Raw genomic sequence first — 18,968 nt, forward strand, 5'->3', positions numbered from 1 at the left:
AATGCCCTCTATGTGTGCACTCTCTCTCTCTCTCTCCTTCCCTCTCTCCCATTTCTTTCACCCTCCTAGTTCTTTTTGGCCAGCTTTACTGTACCAGGGTTATATATAGATGCAGCCCTCTGCGTGTTCGGCCTTGCCTCTCCTGCCCCGACTCTGCTTCCTTTTCTCACGTGGGGGGAAACAAATGTCCAACTGTGTCATTACGGAAAAGCCAAAAGGTCCACACACTGCACACAGAGACTGCAGTGCTTTCCCAGAGCTGCTGCTTCACAGCCACTTCTCATATTTATCTTCTTTAATGAGAACCTTGCATTGGATCTGGACCCTGGATAATGCTCAGCAGTGCTACACTTAGGGTTAAAAAATTCTGGTTTTTTTTTTTTTATTTTTTTTCTTTTTTTTATATGTTCCACAACTTCAAGAGTAACTATAAATGGATAAAAAAAGACCTCTTATTTGTTCATTATTGATAAATTTTCAGGGTCTCAGTGAGGCAGACTAAATGTCCAGACCTCTCTGACCTCCCCCAGTATTGCGGATGCTCCACCAATCCATCTGTCAATCTCTCGCTCCACTATATAATCACACCTGTACAAGACCCACACCTGAGGCACCTAAACTTCACCACTTGACATTAGAGGCAGTACCTCATTCCGGACCTGGAAGGAACATCCTGCGCTTGTTTAGCTGAAGGAACAAAAAGGGACTTTAGAACTTTAAGAGATTTTTGTAGCTCGCTGCTGTGCATTTGACTGAAAGTCTCCCAACATTTGTCTTCAGGGTTTTCTCAGCTTTCAGCATCACAGTGCCTATTTACTGTTTTCATTAAGATGAGAGTGATCAGTGTAACCAGGAGGTACATATGATTAGACACTGATATCTGCGATCTCCACAGCTTTTTCCATCGCTCAGCTCCATCACGCTGTGGACTTCAAAGGACCAGATCAGGAACAGGTCTTATTAATGCGTTAACGCTGAGAGCACAATCAAAATAAACATGTCGCGTTGGTGGAAAAAAGTCTGCAAGTTCCTGCTTGGAGTGCAGATCGTCAGCAGAAGTGTAAATCATGGTTGATGTCCTTCCTCAGATCTCTTTAGGGACTGAGTGGTTTTCTACCTAGAAATGCGTTTTTCATGTTTTTCCTGTATCGGGTCTCTGCTTTATAAGCCACGTGATTGAGCAGCCTGGGGTCAGAAGTGACAGGCTGGAGGTCGGAACCTCACCTCAGCTACATCCTATTAAAGCTCTCCTTGGGATGAATCATTTCTCATTGAAACCCAAGGTGATTAGCCGTGTTAAGCTTAGCTCAGGTTAAGACACGGATTATTCCACAGACCCTCTATGTAAACATAACACCCACTTCAATCCCATACAATCCTCTTATGCTTTATTAAACAAGAAGGTGCTTGCTCTCAGAGTGTGGCAGAGAGAGAGGGGTGTGTGTGTGAGTGTGTGTCATGCTTCACTATTTCCTTTCATGTGGCCTCCACTCACTTACACAGGGGAGTTTTGTGGGCCACCAGCACTTATCTACAGGACAAACTAGACCTCTCACTCGCATTTCATTTAACATCACAGGATGTTTACAAATACGTTAGCTTTTTCCAGTTAGAAGAGGGAGCTGAACCCCAGACCCATCTATATCCTACCAGCACAGTGTCTGCGGCCGTAATACACAAAATAATCATCCTCCATTTCCCCATGATATCCATTTTCAGACGTCACGTCACACCACCATCCGTTTTAGCCGTCACCTTTACCTGTTACCCCTCTGTACTTCAGATTAACACCTCTTCCTTTCCTGCAGGCGGACGCTTCAAAAAGGAGATAGTCGTGGATGGACAGAGCTATCTCCTTCTTATCAGAGACGAAGGAGGCCCTCCGGAGGCTCAGGTAGGATTTACAGGCACATTTTCAACACACCTCCTCAGTGTGTATTACTGTGTGGATCTTTTCTTTCAGAACTGAAAAGCAGTCACACTGACATCTGAACAAATAAATCGTTCTCATTTAAGATTGAAATGATTAACTGAATGAACAAAAAACAATCAAAAATATACATAAATACAAATCAGAACACCATCGCTTCTGTCTGCCTCACATTAACAATCATTCCACTTGGATTCCCTGCAGCTCTCTGGCTTTCTGTACTTCATGAATGTCGTCAGAGTTTGTTTGGCTAACATTAGACGTGTACACAGTTATGTGGATGTGAGAGTGAGATTGGTGAGAGTGAGAGTGAGAACCAAAAGTCTACGAGATGAAGCTGGGCCTGGGAGCCTGAAGCTACGGTCACACATACAGCCATTTTATCCTCGCAACTAGCCAGTCACTGTAGTGAGAAGTTGCCATGGTGATAAAGTTTATCAGCAGATAACTAGGTCTGCCACTAGTGTTCCACTTGACAACAGATCAGTTCTCTTGCGGCTAAAATGAAACATTCTGAAGGGACATTTGGGGTTTTTGTGTGAATGTAGCACAACCCTTTACTTTAGCCCATAGGGAAGTCCTGATATTTCACTGAACCTGAAACAAACCAAATCGTCTCTACCTGTGGGCTGGTGGTCCGGCTTGGCTCGACTTAGTAGGAGCTGGACAACATGCTAGTCCGTCACCTGGACTTTTGGCTCTGTAGTGAGTCCGAGCTGGGTTTTGGCTGCTGAGTAGGATTAGGCCTTGAACATTGTTGTACAACACATTCATTAAAGCAAAACACTTACTGTGTTAACTTGTTCTTTTTTTTTTTTTTTTTCTTGCTCTCTGTCTGTCTCTCAGTTTGCGTTGTGGGTTGACGCAGTGATATTCGTCTTTAGTCTAGAGGACGAGATCAGCTTTCAGACAGTCTATCATTACTACAGCCGCCTGGCAAACTACCGCAACACTGCTGACGTGCCCCTGGTGCTAGTGGGAACTCAGGGTGAGTGGAGAAGGAACAAGTTCCTCTTGGTTGAAAATCATGGAGCCTTCATCACATACATTTAATAAATATTTATACTCTGTGAGTGAATGGTAGCCGAAAGCAGCAGTCACAAGCTTCTGAAAATTCTCTCTTTGCTTATGGGGAATGTTTACATCTTCAATAAGAGAACGAAAACTCAGCTGTGCGGCTGTTTCTGTCAGAAATGTGATACTGTAGCTCCCTCTACTGACTGAATTACAGCACTGCATGAGCTCACCATCCTGCCGCTTACTCAGTTTTCAGTATGAAACAGAAGCATTTTATTAAATAATCCAAACATTGACACAGCTTTGGTTGCATTTATATTATCTGTGAAACAATCATCCATTAAGATGTCCATGAGTAATAGTTGTTGTGCATTTATAAATATGTGTTTTCTAAAAATTGTTTTAGAAAGCTGCTAGTTCGAGAGAGATTGTGCCCCACACAAAAATTTCAGCCTTCTGTTTCTGGATCTGTTTGAACGCCGTTTTTTTGTGTTTAGATGCTATAAGTGCAGCTAACCCTCGTGTTATCGATGACGTTCGAGCGCGCAAACTCTCCAATGACCTGAAGAGATGCACGTACTACGAAACCTGTGCCACCTACGGCCTTAACGTGGAGCGTGTCTTTCAGGACGGTAAGCACCAGTGCTAATATTTATTCCAAGTAATATATTCTACAAAAGAGTTTTAACTTTAACTTTTTAACTTTGGCTTTATTTAGTAGCTTCAGCTTCAACTGAACGTTAAAACCAGTGACAGGTGAAGTGAGCAGTGTTGATTATCTCATTATTATGGCACCTGTCAAGGAGAGGGGTTTATAAGGCAGCAAGTGAACAGTCAGTTGGATAGAAGCAGGACAAACGGGCAAGTGTAAGGATCTGAGCCTCTTTGACTAGGGCTGAATAGTGAACACTAGACGACCGAGTCAGCGCGTCTCCAACACAGCAGGTCTTGTGTGATGTTTACATTGTGCAGTGGTTAGTATCTACCAAAAGTGGCTCAAGGAAGAACAACCAGTGACCCAGAGACAGGGTTATGGTCACCCAAGGCTCACTGATGCATGTGGGGAGTGAAGACTAGCCCGTCTGATCCGAACATACAGAAGAGCTGCTGTAGCACAAACTGCTGAAAAAGTTCATGCTGACTATGATAGTAGTCTACCAACATTTTGTTGCTAGATGCGATATATATATATAATGTCTCAGTCAGATAGTCAGCTCTGTATCACTGGTAAAATGCAGGAAGACCCTGAGTTCGAGTGAGGAACTATGATCAAGGTGACTTGTTATAGAGTAGCTGTTAATCATGCACTAATTGCACATTAAATGCTGAGCTCACACACTCACACACTCCCTCTCCCCCTCTCTCTCACACACACACACACACACACACTCTCCCTCTCTCTCTCTCACACACACACTCACTCCCCTCCCCTCTCTCTCTCTCTCTCTCTCTCTCTCTCTGTCTCACACACACACACTCACACTCTCTCACTCACTCACTCCCCCCCCTCCTCTCTCTCTCTCTCTCTCTCTCTCTCTCTCTCTCTCTGTTGACTACATTCTGGAGGTGTGAGTGAACTCTGAGCTGTTTTTCTGCAGTGACCATGCAGTCAGTGGCGGAGGAATAAACTATTGTTAGGTTCTGATTTCTACCAGTGTAACAAAAAAAAATTTGGGAGAAAATAAATTACCACAACCTGGGGTTCCTGTGAGAAACCCCATTTTGCAGGCCCAAGGACATTCTGATGTTTTTAATGTTTTATAATTAATAATTATTTATTCAACGTTTTGTCATTTCTAGCACAGAAGTGTTTTTTTTTGTTTGTTTTTGTTTTTTAAATTAATTTATTTAAATTTAATTTTATTTAAAATTTTATTTTATTTTTTTAATTTTATTTAAAATGACTCCTGGTTAGAAATATGAGTAAATAAAAAAAAAAAATGTAAAAAATAAATTAATTTATTTTTTACATTTTTTTAAAAATTTATTTACTCATATTTCTAACCAGGAGTCATTTTGTATCATTTATTTAGATAACAAAGCACCTTACAGTGTGTTACTGAGTTTGTTGTCAGACCATAGCTGATTCCAGTCTGTGTTTAAATGTATTACGTTTCAGTCCAAGTTTAATCCATAAGGCAGTTCAAGCAGGAGCTGAAAGTAAAGTTCTACAAACCCAAAGCACAAATGCCTTCTCACCTTAGGGTCGTTGTTTATGATGTACTCTTTGATAGACATGTATACACGCACATATATACACACACTATCACCAGCCCAGGTGATTCTAGCCCTACATGGGAAACAGTGAGCTCATGAATGTGTCAGAGCTTTTCTCTGAGGGTGTTACACGTCTAATTCTTGTAGAAAATGGACATGCAGGGTTTGAAGTTGTGGTATGATGGAGCAGAAGTGGATGATGGGTAAAAAATGCCAGGTGGTCAAATTGGCGAGAACATTTAAAAGGGGAAATATACGATATATTGCGAACCAAAAAAGTCTTCCCAACGACAGCGTTGCCTATTACTTTAACTTCACTATATCAAAGTCGACATTTTTCATCACACACACGATAGGATGATGTATTAGAGCAAGCATATTAATATATTGTCAGAGGTGTGCTATTAAGGAACATGAACGACTTCTGACCAATGAGAATCAAGCATTCAGCAGTGCCTCTATAAAGAAAAATGAACGAGACTCCGTGATTTACTCCACAGGGTTGTAATTAGTGCTGGACATTATGCATGTCGTCCACTAGAGGGAGCCAAACGTCAACAATATAAGGGCTCATTTGTGTTTCCTCACATATGATAGGATGTTATAGGAGCAGCTATCTGTTGAACGTGTAGAAGTGGGCAGAAAAGCCAGCATAGACGTACATAGATGTAGATGCCTTGTGTAGTTACATCTGGTGTATTTGTTGAATAAAGCAGTTTAAACACTATTCTTTATTGGTTGCTTTTCTGTCTTTGTCCGTGTGTGAAAAAGTGACAGGTGAGTGACAGACTTCTGTCTTTGGGGAATTCAGGCGGGTAAAAGAAGAACAAAAAACATTGTTTACAAAACTCTTTATTTTTGGAAATGTGTTTAAATTTAGTTGTCTGTTTATATGCATTGTGTGTGTGAGCGGTAGCAGTTGCAGGCAGCTGTGGAGGAGAAACCGAGCTGTCTGAACAGTGCCGAGCTCTCGGCCCAGGAGGGAGATTTACACTCTAAACGCTCTGCCATTATCCCCTTAATTATTACACTGTTGGCTGCAGCCAAGTCTGCTATAATTTAGCTGTGTGTGTGTGTGTGTGTGTGTGTGTGTGTGTGTGTGTGTGTGGGAAAGAAAAGGAGAGTGTCCATGTGATATCTCATCAGCAGATCCAAATGAGAGCAAGAAAAGGCTACATTTCTTATCATTACTGACGCTGTCTCCTCGTATTAGTTATGCCATCATCCTCAATTAATCACGCATTCTAATTATCCACTGTAGTGGAATTCATAGATGAGTACCAAAATGATTATTTTAATGTTTTCTGTCGCAATGGCTTCTCGGTAGCTTTTTGTTCCCCCCCAGAGGTGCACATGTGTGTCCATGTGCAGCCCCACACACTCCATTTCATTTGCCTGACTTGGGTTCATTCCTGCATCAGCGCAACGCCACGGCCGTAATTACTATGCACATGACCTTAATTTTGCGATGCAGTCTTGGTCCGTTTCTTCACTACAGGCGGAGCACAGCGTCTGCGTACAGCACAAGAGTCACGCTTAACAAAAAATAATGAGCTGTTTAATGACATCATCCCCTCGTTAGATGTGCTCCGGCTGAATCTTTACTCTCTTATTTGCTCTGTAAAGCATTCTAATCTTTCTACATTAGCCCTTTTCTCTTCATATCCATGGTAGTTGGGATTTTCTACTGTGTGACACAGCAGGGCTGCGTGTCGCGTGTATTTCAATCGGCTCTATGTTTTTCACCCCTCTGACGCTGATTTCTTTAAAAAATCTTATATTGTAGTGTATTGTAAGAATATTAAGCTGTCATTTAAACACAATAAGCCTTTATGGTCGAATAATTAGAGCTGGGTAAGAGTACGATAACAGTGTCACTTTACAGAAATACAGTCATCCACTTTTATGAAATGAATGAATTTAATTAAAAGATTTCTTTTTAAATACTGAACTGGAGGCAGCTTGTTTTTTTTATAACTTTATATTAAAAAAAGATGTATAAAGAGAGAGATTTTGTATAGTAATGATAGTTTATTTTTAGTTTGTTATAAGGATGTAATACAGCACTACTGTGTCACAGACTGTATGTAGAAATACCTTCAAGAATCATAATACATGTTTGTCATGTGATCAAGCGGAAACATCGATTACTGATACAGGCGTAATTTTTATAGAAAGGAAACATTAAAAAAAACTCTAAAAAAGTAAATAAAAATGCTTAATGTATGTTTACGCTATGTTCTCTTTTTTTTGCTATTAACATTTATGTTGCTGCGATCATCAACACTTTTTGGTACAAAAGTCCATGTAAACTTGTCTGGCCGTGGTAGAGGATGGCCCTCACTGGCCTTTTGCCTCTGCTAAATGATAATTGTTGGTAGTCGAACGTGCACTAATACAACGGCTAAATATTGTAAATCAAATAATGCAGGCCAGCGAGTTGCAGCAATCACAGAATGCCATTGCATGAATAACAAGAGCATTAACCATTAAAAATAATTGGCGTAGTAGTTATCTGCATTAAATTTATATAATGGAGCGTTTACGGGACAGCCAGTGGACAAATGAAGAGCCAATTTATTTACTCAGGGTCAGCCAGGGGTTTAGCTGAGTGTGTGTGTGTGTGTGTGTGTGTGGGAGAGAGAGAGTATATACAGTAGGTGCCTTATCTATAGTCTATGCCTCTGTGTGTGTGTGTCTGGTCTCTGGCTAAAGGTGAGGGATTTTGACATGTCCCCAGACTGCGTCCATCAACACACTAATTTAATTATCCTAATTATCCCCCTCCCCCCGCTAGCAAGTCGGCGGCGGTGTCAGAGCCGGGGATGGAGAGCTTTGTTAGTGCACACTAACTACTAACGAGCTCCGCTGTGCAGTCTACCACCTCACCCCCCCCCCCCCACCCCTCCCTCCCTCTCCGCTGTGGCCTTTAATGTCCTCTGATTATGCGCCATTGTCACCGTCATATACTTTTATTGCCGTAATTAGTTTAGTTGTTGTGCTTGTTGTTTAATGGTCACCACTGGCCTCTCAGCACTGGCATGTTCGCTCAGTCTGAAAAGCTATTTACTTGTTCTACATGTCAGCACCTAAGTTATAGGAAATAGAAGAATGCTAGCAAACTGTGGTTAATTGTAGTTTCTGATACATGCTCATTATCTGGTTTCATATTGTCTTGTACAACTACGGCACACTCAAAAACACACACTTTTTTATATTGAAGGCCCATTTCTTCACATTCCTGATGGACACAGTGTGCGATGTATACATTCGGCATTTACCTACATTTCATTTATACACCATGATTATCTTTTCTTTATGGAAATAAAGTATTTGTAACAGATTTAGTCTTGGCTTGACTGACCACAAGCAAGTGAGATCAAAGGTAGTGCACGTGAGTAATAGCTCTTTACCTTTGACTTATACGAACAGGAATGCAGCTTTGTGCTCATTTTGTTTTTCCAGAAGATATTTAGCCATAATTTGGAAAATGTGGGGAGATTAAGGGTCTGGTCATTCAGTTATAGTTAGTAATTAATAGTAGTATTTAATTAGATCATCAATAACTTTGAAACCAGTGACAGGTGAAGTGAGCAGTGTTGATTATCTCGTTATTATGGCACATGTCAAGGAGAGGGGTTTATAAGGCAGCAAGTGAACAGTCAGTTGGATAGAAGCAGGACAAACGGGCAAGTGTAAGGATCTGAGCCTCTTTGACTAGGGCTGAATAGTGAACACTAGACGACCGAGTCAGCGCGTCTCCAACACAGCAGGTCTTGTGTGGTGTTTACATTGTGCAGTGGTTAGTATCTACCAAAAGTGGCTCAAGGAAGAACAACCAGTGACCCAGAGACAGGGTTATGGTCACCCAAGGCTCACTGATGCATGTGGGGAGTGAAGACTAGCCCGTCTGATCCGAACCTACAGAAGAGCTGCTGTAGCACAAACTGCTGAAAAAGTTCATGCTGACTATGATAGTAAGGTGTCAGAACACACAGTGCATCGTAGTTTGCTTTGCATGAGGCTGTGTAGGTTAAACCGGTCAGAGAGACCATGCTGACTCCTGTACACCACCAAAAACATCTACAATGAGCATGTGAGCATCAGATCTGGAGCATGGAGCAATGGAAGAAGGTGGCCTGGTCTGATGTATCACGTTTTCTTTTACATCATGTGGACGGCCGGGTGTGTGAGCGTCACTTTCCTGGGGAAGAGCTGGCACCAGGATGCACTATGGGAAGAAGGCAAGCCAGTGGAGGTAGTGTGATGTTCTGGGTAATGTTCGGCTGGGAAACTTTGGGTCCTGACATTCATGTGGATGTTACTTTGACACGTAGAAGCTACCTAAACATTGTTGCAGACCAAGTTCACTCCTTCATGGCAACAGTGTTCACTAATGTCAGTGGTCTCTTTCAGCAGGATGATGTTCACTCTGCAAAATCCGTTCAGGAACGGTTTGAGGAACATGACAAACAGTCCAGGGTGTTGACTTGGCCTCCACATTCCCCAGATCTCAGTGTGATTGAGTGTTTATGGGATGTGCTGGAAACACAAATCCATGGAGCTTCCACTTCATAACTTACAGGACTTAAAGGATCTGCTGTTAATGTCTTGGTGTCAGATACCACAGAACAACTTCAGAGCTCTTGTCGAGTCCAAGGCTCGAGGGGTCAGAGCTGTTTTGAGGGATTTTAATGGTTTTTAATGTTATGGCGATTGATGCATAAAACACACAAAGTATGTTAAATGTCGTATTTTTCATTCAGCAATGAGTAAAGACTGAAGCAACATGTAATGTAACGAGACATGTAACGAGATCCTACAGAATATCTTTTGTCTTTTACATTTTTTCCCTAATGATTTATTTAGTTACAGATTTTGAGGTAAATATTGTACACATGAAAGTGTCAGTGTTTTGTTGTCTGTAAACTGTTAGATGTCTTAACCATGAAGTGGGTTTTATCTTTGACGTGCTGTCTCACCTATTAAGTTAACACTTTAAAGTCTGTACTTTTACCTTTATCTAATATCTTGTACCTTAGAACAGAGCTGCTTTTCTGGCTGTAAAGTGTGTGGTGAATATCTATTGCAAGTGTTGACACATGTTGTTTACGTGTGTGTGTGTGTGTGTGTGTGTGTGTGTGTGTGTGTGTGTGTGTGGTGTAATTATTGAGTGGTAAGTGAGGTAGCTGTGTGACCTTTGTGTTGGATCATCTTCCAGGCTCTCGCTCCCTCCAACTCATTAGTTAATATTTATAGCACTCTGCTGTTAAGCAGCCTGACAGCAGCCTAATAAACTCAGCAGGGCGCTCCCTCTCTCCCCCCCACCTTCTCCCTCGTTCTTTTCCCTTCTCTCCCTCTCTGCTTCTTCTTTCGGTCTTTTATTGTCTCCCTATTTCCTCCTTCTCTTATATCTCGATGTATAAGGTTGAACCACTTGTCCATTGTGATTTGATATTCTGTGCTGATGTAACACATTGTTGTTGAATAAAACACTGAATAAGATACACAGTGTTTTACTGTACGTGTGTTTAAATGGCCTCAGTATTGAGTATACACAATGCTTGGAAAATAGTTTCCAATCTTAACTGCACGAAGTCTGCTTCTGTGGCGCACAGCGATCTGCCATAAATCTGATCATCCTTTCTCACCAGGATAAATGGCTGCCTCTTACCAGGGGAGCCGAGATTGATGGGTAAAGTTAAATTGCATTACTTGCGTAGTTTAAATATTTAACCCAGGCTTATCATAAGTGTTCTTAACAATTAAAGTAAAATATAGCTATGGATTTGCAAGCATGGCTCTCCCAGCTGTCACAGTTTCAGGGTGCGGTGTACTTTAACACGTAAGGAGTGATGTTAGGGTGGTGTGAACATGGTGTGAGCTGTCAGTACGGCTGTGTGAGCGTCTGCATGGAGGCTGTCGGTATATCATAATTAAAATGGTCAAAGTGATGCAGGTTAGTAAAGGATTCTAAGCATGTTGTTGTTGTTGTTGTAATGTAGTGTGCATTACATTAGCATTATGTGTGTGTGTGTTTGTGTGAGAGTGAGTGTGAGTTAGACAAGCACCGTGACTGCCCTTGGACAGAAGTCTCTCACCTGCAGGTAAATGTTTATGGCTGACTCATCGTTAAAGCTCAGCCTTTAATAGGTCCAATTAAAACAATGACTTCATTTCGATGGCAATGAGTCTCGGCCATGTTTATTGGGAGGACGGTAATTGAGTTCTGGCGATTAGAGGATCTTTTAACCCTCACCTGGTACAGAACCGCTTTAGCTGGGAAAGCTCAAGACGTCTCCTGCTGAAAATGGCGTGTAAATTGTGTGTTAGGTCCTGTATTAAGATGTTCAAGTTTATTCACTGGTGTAAGTGCTATTGTGGCTGTGGAGGAATATTTGAGGTGAAGCCTGAGATGAATGTAGCTGCTAGGGAGAGGATGACAGAGTGGCAGAACATCAGCTCTGTGCGGCCGTGGCCGCTTGCCCGGTGATCGATAAGGGCTTGTGGAGTGCGATTGATTGACATGGCCATATTGCCCGCGCCGATAGCGCTCTCCGGGAGTCTTTGAGTAATGAAAGTGGTGTTATAATAGTTAAATAATGGTCATGCTGGGGGTTCGGCAGCTGAGTGATGGGAGAATTAGAGCCGCGGGTCAGCACCGCTCGACAGCCTCTTATGAGAGGTAATGTAGTGGACTAGTCCAAGTACGGAAGACGGAAATGTCAATGTGAAAGTCATTTTTAGTGTTCTAAATCACCGGCTGTCTGAGATCTGCTTTCACTTCTCTACATCTCTCACGTGTGCTGTGTATTTTGTGTTCAGTGGCTCAGAAAATTGTTGCAAACCGGAAGAAGCAGCAGTTATCGATCGGGCCTTGCAAGTCCCTCCCCAACTCTCCCAGCCACTCCTCTGTGTGTGCGGCGCCGGTCACAGCAGTGCACATAGCTCAGGTAAGGATCTGTGCGTGCACACATACGTCTTTTCTCAGTTATTGTTGTTTGATGTGGCATTTGTGTGTTAAAGTATTTATCTGCTGTTACAGTGCATTTCTCTTAGAATTTGCAATATTTAAGCTTTAACTTTGCTTGTTACACTGGTAAAGGGTCCAGACTTTTTCAATACTACTTTTGGTTACAGACACCACCAGCAAAAACTAACATGCAATTCATTTCAAAAAACAAAACAAAAAAGAGCACACAGTGAAATAAAGAAACGTTCCTCCAGGACTCTGGTGCTACATAAAGACAGAGTTACATAAGACAACACAGAGCAAAGGGCTAAAAAGTAAAATGAACCTATTCACATAAAGTGCATGTGTACAGCCTTGTGAAGACGGTGCAAGACAAACAGACAATACAGTACACTACATGACAGGTACAGTAACCAGTGTTTAGTCTGTTAGGATGCTATCGTTCTGTAAACATAAACAGTTTATAGTGTATCACAACCTAAGTGAGAGCTTTTCATTACCAAGCAGTATCATTTGGACTGAATGGACTTATCATTGGCTTATGATAAAAGGAGTGACTCCTATTTTCTGTCCGTCTCCTCGCTGCACTATGACAGACCAGTAATGGTGGAGGCAGTCTGAGCGATTACTCCTCCTCGGTACCCTCCACTCCCAGCACAAGCCAGAAGGAGCTCCGCATCGACGTGCCTCAGACGGCCAACACGCCGACGCCAGTTCGCAAGCAGTCCAAGCGTCGCTCCAACCTGTTCACGGTCAGTCCTGATGCCATACACACATCTAAATACACGTATACAGGTTGTTCAGGTAACTTTTTTTGTATATTTAATCCTAAATTTGTTGTGTCATACATATGCATAAACAAACTATTGTTGTGTGAAGTGGTTGTAAATAGGGATGCACCGATCCGAAATTTTGGATCGGTATCGGCGCCGATCCAAGCATTTTGAGTGTATCGGTGGTGCGTGACCGATCCAAATCCGATACCCGTGGTGATTGATTAATGAACAGCAAACATCATAGACTATTGACTGAACTTACGGTATAAGAAAAATACACTTATATATTAAATTGCATTAATGAAAATAAATATAATAAATTTTATAGGAAATATGTTGCACAACCGCCTGCATTTTAGCCAGTTTAGCATTCACCCTTTCCATTTACCTCAGCGTGTTAAACATGTCGCTCATTTGGAAGTATTTTACGCTTGATTCAGCAGAGAGTAGCACTGCAAATTGTAATGTCTGTAAAGCCAAAGTTTTAAGAGGTGTATGTAGTATTTTGAATTACAATACGACAAAATTAATCGAGCATCTTCAGAAGCATCATGTAAAAGAACACATGGAGTTTGTGCAAGTTAAGCGGAAAAAGGATGATCCGTCAAGGCAGGTGACCCTGACGGATGCTTTTCAGAGTCAAATGGCACAACAGAGCGCAAAAGCTGTAAAAATAACAGAAAAGCTCTTGGAATTCGTTGTTCTCGACTACTAGCAGAGAGAGCAGAAATGCTAATATTCCTAAAAAACCTGACAAAGTTTATCAAGTGAATCCTGAAACAGGCTTATGTCATTGGTGACATCTATATACTTAGACATGGTTGTTCCATTGGTTGTTGCAATGTTGCATTGCAATATTTTTTTGATGAGTGCAAGGTTTACTGTTTAATACATTTTGCATTGTGTTTCAAGAGTTCTAATTTAAGATTCACTTTAAAATATTGCCTTTTCTTCAGAAAATAATTTAATTTAATAATTGCAGTATATGTGGTTTAGATCGTTATACCACTAACTGTTAAAAGTACCTTTTGCTACTGCATTAATACTTTTTTTAAGGTTTCTTGTGTTTTCATTTTTCATCCAGTAATGGGCATTTTTTTATTTCTTTGCCACAAACAAGTAAATCTTAATAACTAAGCGATTTGTATACATTCTTTAGTTTTAAAGGTAGAACAGAACACAGATATCGGTATCGGTATCGGATCGGAAGAGAAAATGTGGTATCGGTGCGTCCCTAGTTGTAAATGCTCTGTGCCTGGAAATAGAAAGTCGAGCTCTGTGCAAAACAGCACCGGGGTCATGTCATGGTCAAGCAGACCAAAGAACAGCTCTAGTCTATGAAGGTGTCAGATTAAGTCAGCAGCTAACTTGCCTTTCACTAAGCCTCTTGCTTAAAAAAAACACAAAAAACCCTATGTTCTCTCCTCCCTCTGCAGTCTCGCAAGGCGAGCGAACCAGACAAGGAGAAGAAAGGACTGGAGAGCCGAGCGGACAGTATCGGAAGCGGCCGCGCAATCCCAATTAAGCAGGTAGGATCCAGCCTGGCCGTCTGCATGGTGATAATTGGTGTCCAGGGGCGGTACATTGTGAGCCAGGGAGGCCTGTGATCAGGACTTAGACCCACGCTGGGCCCGTTTGAAGCCATCTCCTTGATTAACGGCAAAAGTGTGCACTTGACATCAGTTAGAGCAGGGATCTCCTGTCTGCAGAAACAAGATCATTAGGATAAGGAGTGGGAAGGGATTTCTGTCCGTCTCTCTACCTCTAGCTCTCTTTCCATCTTTTTCTTCCTGTCGAGAACAGAAGAGGGAAAGGGAAAAAAACTAAAAAGGATCCTAATGAAGTGTGGTCTGAGGGTCAACATATGGACCCATCCCCCCTCAAAGGCCGCTTCTTTTCCTGTCGAGTCAAACACTTTGATGAGACCATTGGCACTGTAGCTTACATCTCCCACCACTCTTCCCTGCTGTGTTCGGGGAGAGATTGTTTGAGTTGGCTTTAATTTGTCACAAACAAGAGGAGCGAGCTAGAGAAGTGGGGGAGGGGAAGATATTCTCTGCTACGCGTCTCAACTGGAGTGTAAGAATCAGGTAATTAGCACTGCTAATCGCGCCCTCTCATGTCGGCGTGGCGGCCTTGTTTGTAATTTTCTAATGAACAAATTGTGCCTCTGATTAGCGCTCCCTTTAAATGAGATCTGTGTTCATTAGTGCGCTGCTGACACCCTTTAGCAATGTTAGCATGCCCCACAGAGGCTTTGGGAGAGAATTGTGAGCTTCACTTCCATCACTGCCGACGTTCCATAGACGCCTTCATTCATGTCTCGATGTCTATAACTGCTCCATTCCTCCGACCTTACATAGAAAAGCCGTGCTTTAATCAAATTCAGATGTCAATCAGATAATTCTTATGTAAGATTATTAAGAGCAGCATATCATTTGAGACATAATTCACATTCATTTGCACAATGTGAATTTGCATTTATTTTTATTTATAAACAACATCATGGATGCTGAAGTGCGTATGCAAATGTATAGTCTAATAGTGACATGGGATCATCAGTGTATCCACCGGTTTAATTCTGACTCACTACAACAGTAACATCAATTTTCTTGATACTGTATTTTCTCGTTTCTGAAATAAAGCGCAAACTTGTTTGGATTTGCAGTTTCCTTGTCATGGAGGCAGCGCTGTAGGTGTAAATGGTTCTTCGATGCAGAGTTCAGTCATGTGGATCTGGAGGCTATATTAGAATACTCCTGTAAATATGACAGAGATAATGATGGCTAACAAGGGCACTCCATGGAAAACCGATTCGTGTTCTGAAAGGATTTGTGAACTTTTTTTAGTATTAGCAATCACAAAGACAAGCATGTAACCCCATATGGTGAATTGTTTGTAGCCTGGAGATAAGCAGGAGAATCTGATTCATGGACTAAATCCAATACTTTTAAGAGAGCATTCACACAGGCGCTTTAGTCTGAAGCTAAAAATTGTCGGAAAATTGGTAACGTGATTAGGAAATGCATCATCATACCAGATCTGAGATCAGTTAAACTGGAACTGTGCTGAGATTCCTGTGAACGTGCGAACAACAGCTTTAAAATGACTAGCAACAAAACCTGGTGTGTTTAGCACTGTTATCATTGGCTGCCAATTGGAGTCCAACACCCCCTTGACCCAAGATGTCCATGTTATTCATGTTTCGAATTTCTGACATAAGAAAGCATGTGCGCTGAGGAAAACCCACAAAACCCAGTTTGAATCCTAGGAACAAGTGCTTTTGTTTATTTTTAAACCCACACCTTTATGACCATGTAAACATGTGTTTAGTTTTGATGAATGCATCTTAGCAGTCTGTTTGTGCAGAGTGGAGATCTCAGCTAGTAGTGCATCCTACAGAGTGGAGATCTCAGCTAGTAGTGCATCCTACAGAGTGGAGATCTCAGCTAGTAGTGCATCCTACAGAGTGGAGATCTCAGCTAGTAGTGCATCCTACAGAGTGGAGATCTCAGCTAGTAGTGCATCCTACAGAGTGGAGATCTCAGCTAGTAGTGCATCCTACAGAGTGGAGATCTCAGCTAGTAGTGCATCCTACAGAGTGGAGATCTCAGCTATTAATGCATCCTACAGAGTGGAGATCTCAGCTAGTAGTGCATCCTACAGAGTGGAGATCTCAGCTAGTAGTGCATCCTACAGAGTGGAGATCTCAGCTAGTAGTGCATCCTACAGAGTGGAGATCTCAGCTAGTAGTGCATCCTACAGAGTGGAGATCTCAGCTAGTAGTGCATCCTACAGAGTGGAGATCTCAGCTAGTAATGCATCCTACAGAGTGGAGATCTCAGCTAGTAGTGCATCCTACAGAGTGGAGATCTCAGCTAGTAATGCATCCTACAGTGTGGAGATCTCAGCTAGTAGTGCATCCTACAGAGTGGAGATCTCAGCTAGTAGTGCATCCTACAGAGTGGAGATCTCAGCTAGTAGTGCATCCTACAGAGTGGAGATCTCAGCTAGTGGTGCATCCTACAGAGTGGAGATCTCAGCTAGTAGTGCATCCTACAGAGTGGAGATCTCAGCTAGTAGTGCATCCTACAGAGTGGAGATCTCAGCTAGTAGTGCATCCTACAGAGTGGAGATCTCAGCTAGTAGTGCATCCTACAGAGTGGAGATCTCAGCTAGTAGTGCATCCTACAGAGTGGAGATCTCAGCTAGTAGTGCATCCTACAGAGTGGAGATCTCAGCTAGTAGTGCATCCTACAGAGTGGAGATCTCAGCTAGTGGTGCATCCTACAGAGTGGAGATCTCAGCTAGTGGTGCATCCTACAGAGTGGAGATCTCAGCTAGTAGTGCATCCTACAGAGTGGAGATCTCAGCTAGTAGTGCATCCTACAGAGTGGAGATCTCAGCTAGTAGTGCATTCTCAGCATCCTGCATTCTGCTGCGCATCCAGCTGACGGATGAAGCTGAGTGAAGCAGGGATGGCAGATGGGGAGGCTGGACAGCACGGCATGCAGCTGTAGCGTGGCATGGAGACAATGGCCACTGCAGAGTCTTTTTTTTAATAGATCAGCTCTAATTCATCTACAGTGACAGGAGGAGTGTAATAAGAGCTTGATGCTATCGCTGGCACAGCGATATACTTTGTGTGTCCCCAGCTCTTCGTATAGCTTCATTTAATGTGCAAAATATGGACTTAAAATAATAGAAAATCTGGTACTTGTTTAAAAAAAACAAGAACATATAATGTTTTGCGTGTATATAAATGGCGTTTAGATCTCTATGGGACAGAGCCGCTGCTGGTTAAATAGTGTGTGTCATGGTGGGATTGGCACAGAGTCTTCTTTCTCGAGCATCCCTCAGTCTCTTGACTCTGCAGGTACGAAAATGAGTGATTAATTTGGTCAGAAGTAAACTGTACACACCCCCACACACTCGCGCGCGCACACACACGCACACACACACATGCAGATGAAGGACCTCTCCAGTGTCCCAGTCTGTCATCCCATGTGGACATGAATCAATGGACTGCATCCATCACATCCACTGCTCCCTCCTGCTCTGTCCTCAGCCAGTGATCTCCTCCCGCTGTCCCTTTCCAGCTCACAGGAACACTCAGTGGTTAAGGAGCATCATCACTAGAGAGGATTGTGCTTCAGCATATTTACACAGCACATTGAAACCATTGTGGATGACAGATACACATTTCTCTTGCTCTCAGTCATGTGGGTATATGGCAGTATTAGCATTAGCAGTTTTAAAAGTCAAAACCAAGCTACATATCGTATATTGGCTCGAAAATGAATCAGCTGAAATGAACAGAGTTAATCATTAGAAACCTGTCCTTAACTCCATTCATTCAAGGCTTGTATTTTCTAGATAGGACGGACTTTGATCATGTGTACAGTTAATGATGACATTCTGAGCATTTATATTTTTATATATATATTTTTTAATTTATTTTTTTATATTTATTTTTATATCTAAAGATAGCTCAACATATTCCTAGATTAAAAGCACAGTTCCACTGCTGTCACTCTCCTGTTTTTGACTGTTCCAAGTTCCTGATGTTGAGATGCTTTTCTGCTCAGCACATTTGGACAGAGTGGTTAGTTGAGGTACCGTAGCCTTCCTGTCAGCTCGATCCAGTCTGCCCAGTCTCCTCTGACCTCTCATCAACAAGGCATTCAGATGATGATATAAGGCACAGGCCAGCATTTCATTTGGAGCAGGACACTAATTGACGTGATAATCCCCTGCGGTGTTTTCTCTTTTGAGCGTGCACATGTCGCTTTCGATTTCCTTTTCTACCATGACCTCAAGACCATTTCGTTAAATATCTGAAACATATTCAAGAAGTCTGTTGTCTTCTCCCCGGTTTGTAATTGTTAGTATATTACTCAGACAGACACGAAGCTCAGAATCTGCATGCTTTAAACTTCAAGTGGTGATAATATATACAGCAGTGTAGACATGATTAGTCAAAAATTGATTTAGCTTTATTTCTGTTGGTTATTGTATTAAAGTTTACATTAAAGTTTGTATTAAATTTTTTAAT

General features: G+C 42.0%; 1 protein-coding gene across 3 annotated transcripts in view; it reads left to right on the forward strand.

The window, feature by feature from the left end:
- agap1 (ArfGAP with GTPase domain, ankyrin repeat and PH domain 1) overlaps window positions 1–18,968 on the forward strand; it is a 136,207-nt gene that overhangs the window by 72,074 nt on the left and 45,165 nt on the right. For all 3 annotated transcript variants that reach the window (XM_060868566.1, XM_060868565.1, XM_060868564.1), the window contains exons 4-9: window positions 1,809–1,894; window positions 2,777–2,918; window positions 3,445–3,579; window positions 11,990–12,117; window positions 12,734–12,889; window positions 14,350–14,442. In XM_060868566.1, coding sequence (XP_060724549.1) covers window positions 1,809–1,894; window positions 2,777–2,918; window positions 3,445–3,579; window positions 11,990–12,117; window positions 12,734–12,889; window positions 14,350–14,442 — 740 coding nt within the window. The remainder of the gene's footprint in view (window positions 1–1,808; window positions 1,895–2,776; window positions 2,919–3,444; window positions 3,580–11,989; window positions 12,118–12,733; window positions 12,890–14,349; window positions 14,443–18,968) is intronic.

The sequence above is a fragment of the Tachysurus vachellii genome, chromosome 4, assembly GCF_030014155.1.
Source record: "Tachysurus vachellii isolate PV-2020 chromosome 4, HZAU_Pvac_v1, whole genome shotgun sequence".
In the NCBI taxonomy this organism is placed as follows: domain Eukaryota; kingdom Metazoa; phylum Chordata; class Actinopteri; order Siluriformes; family Bagridae; genus Tachysurus; species Tachysurus vachellii.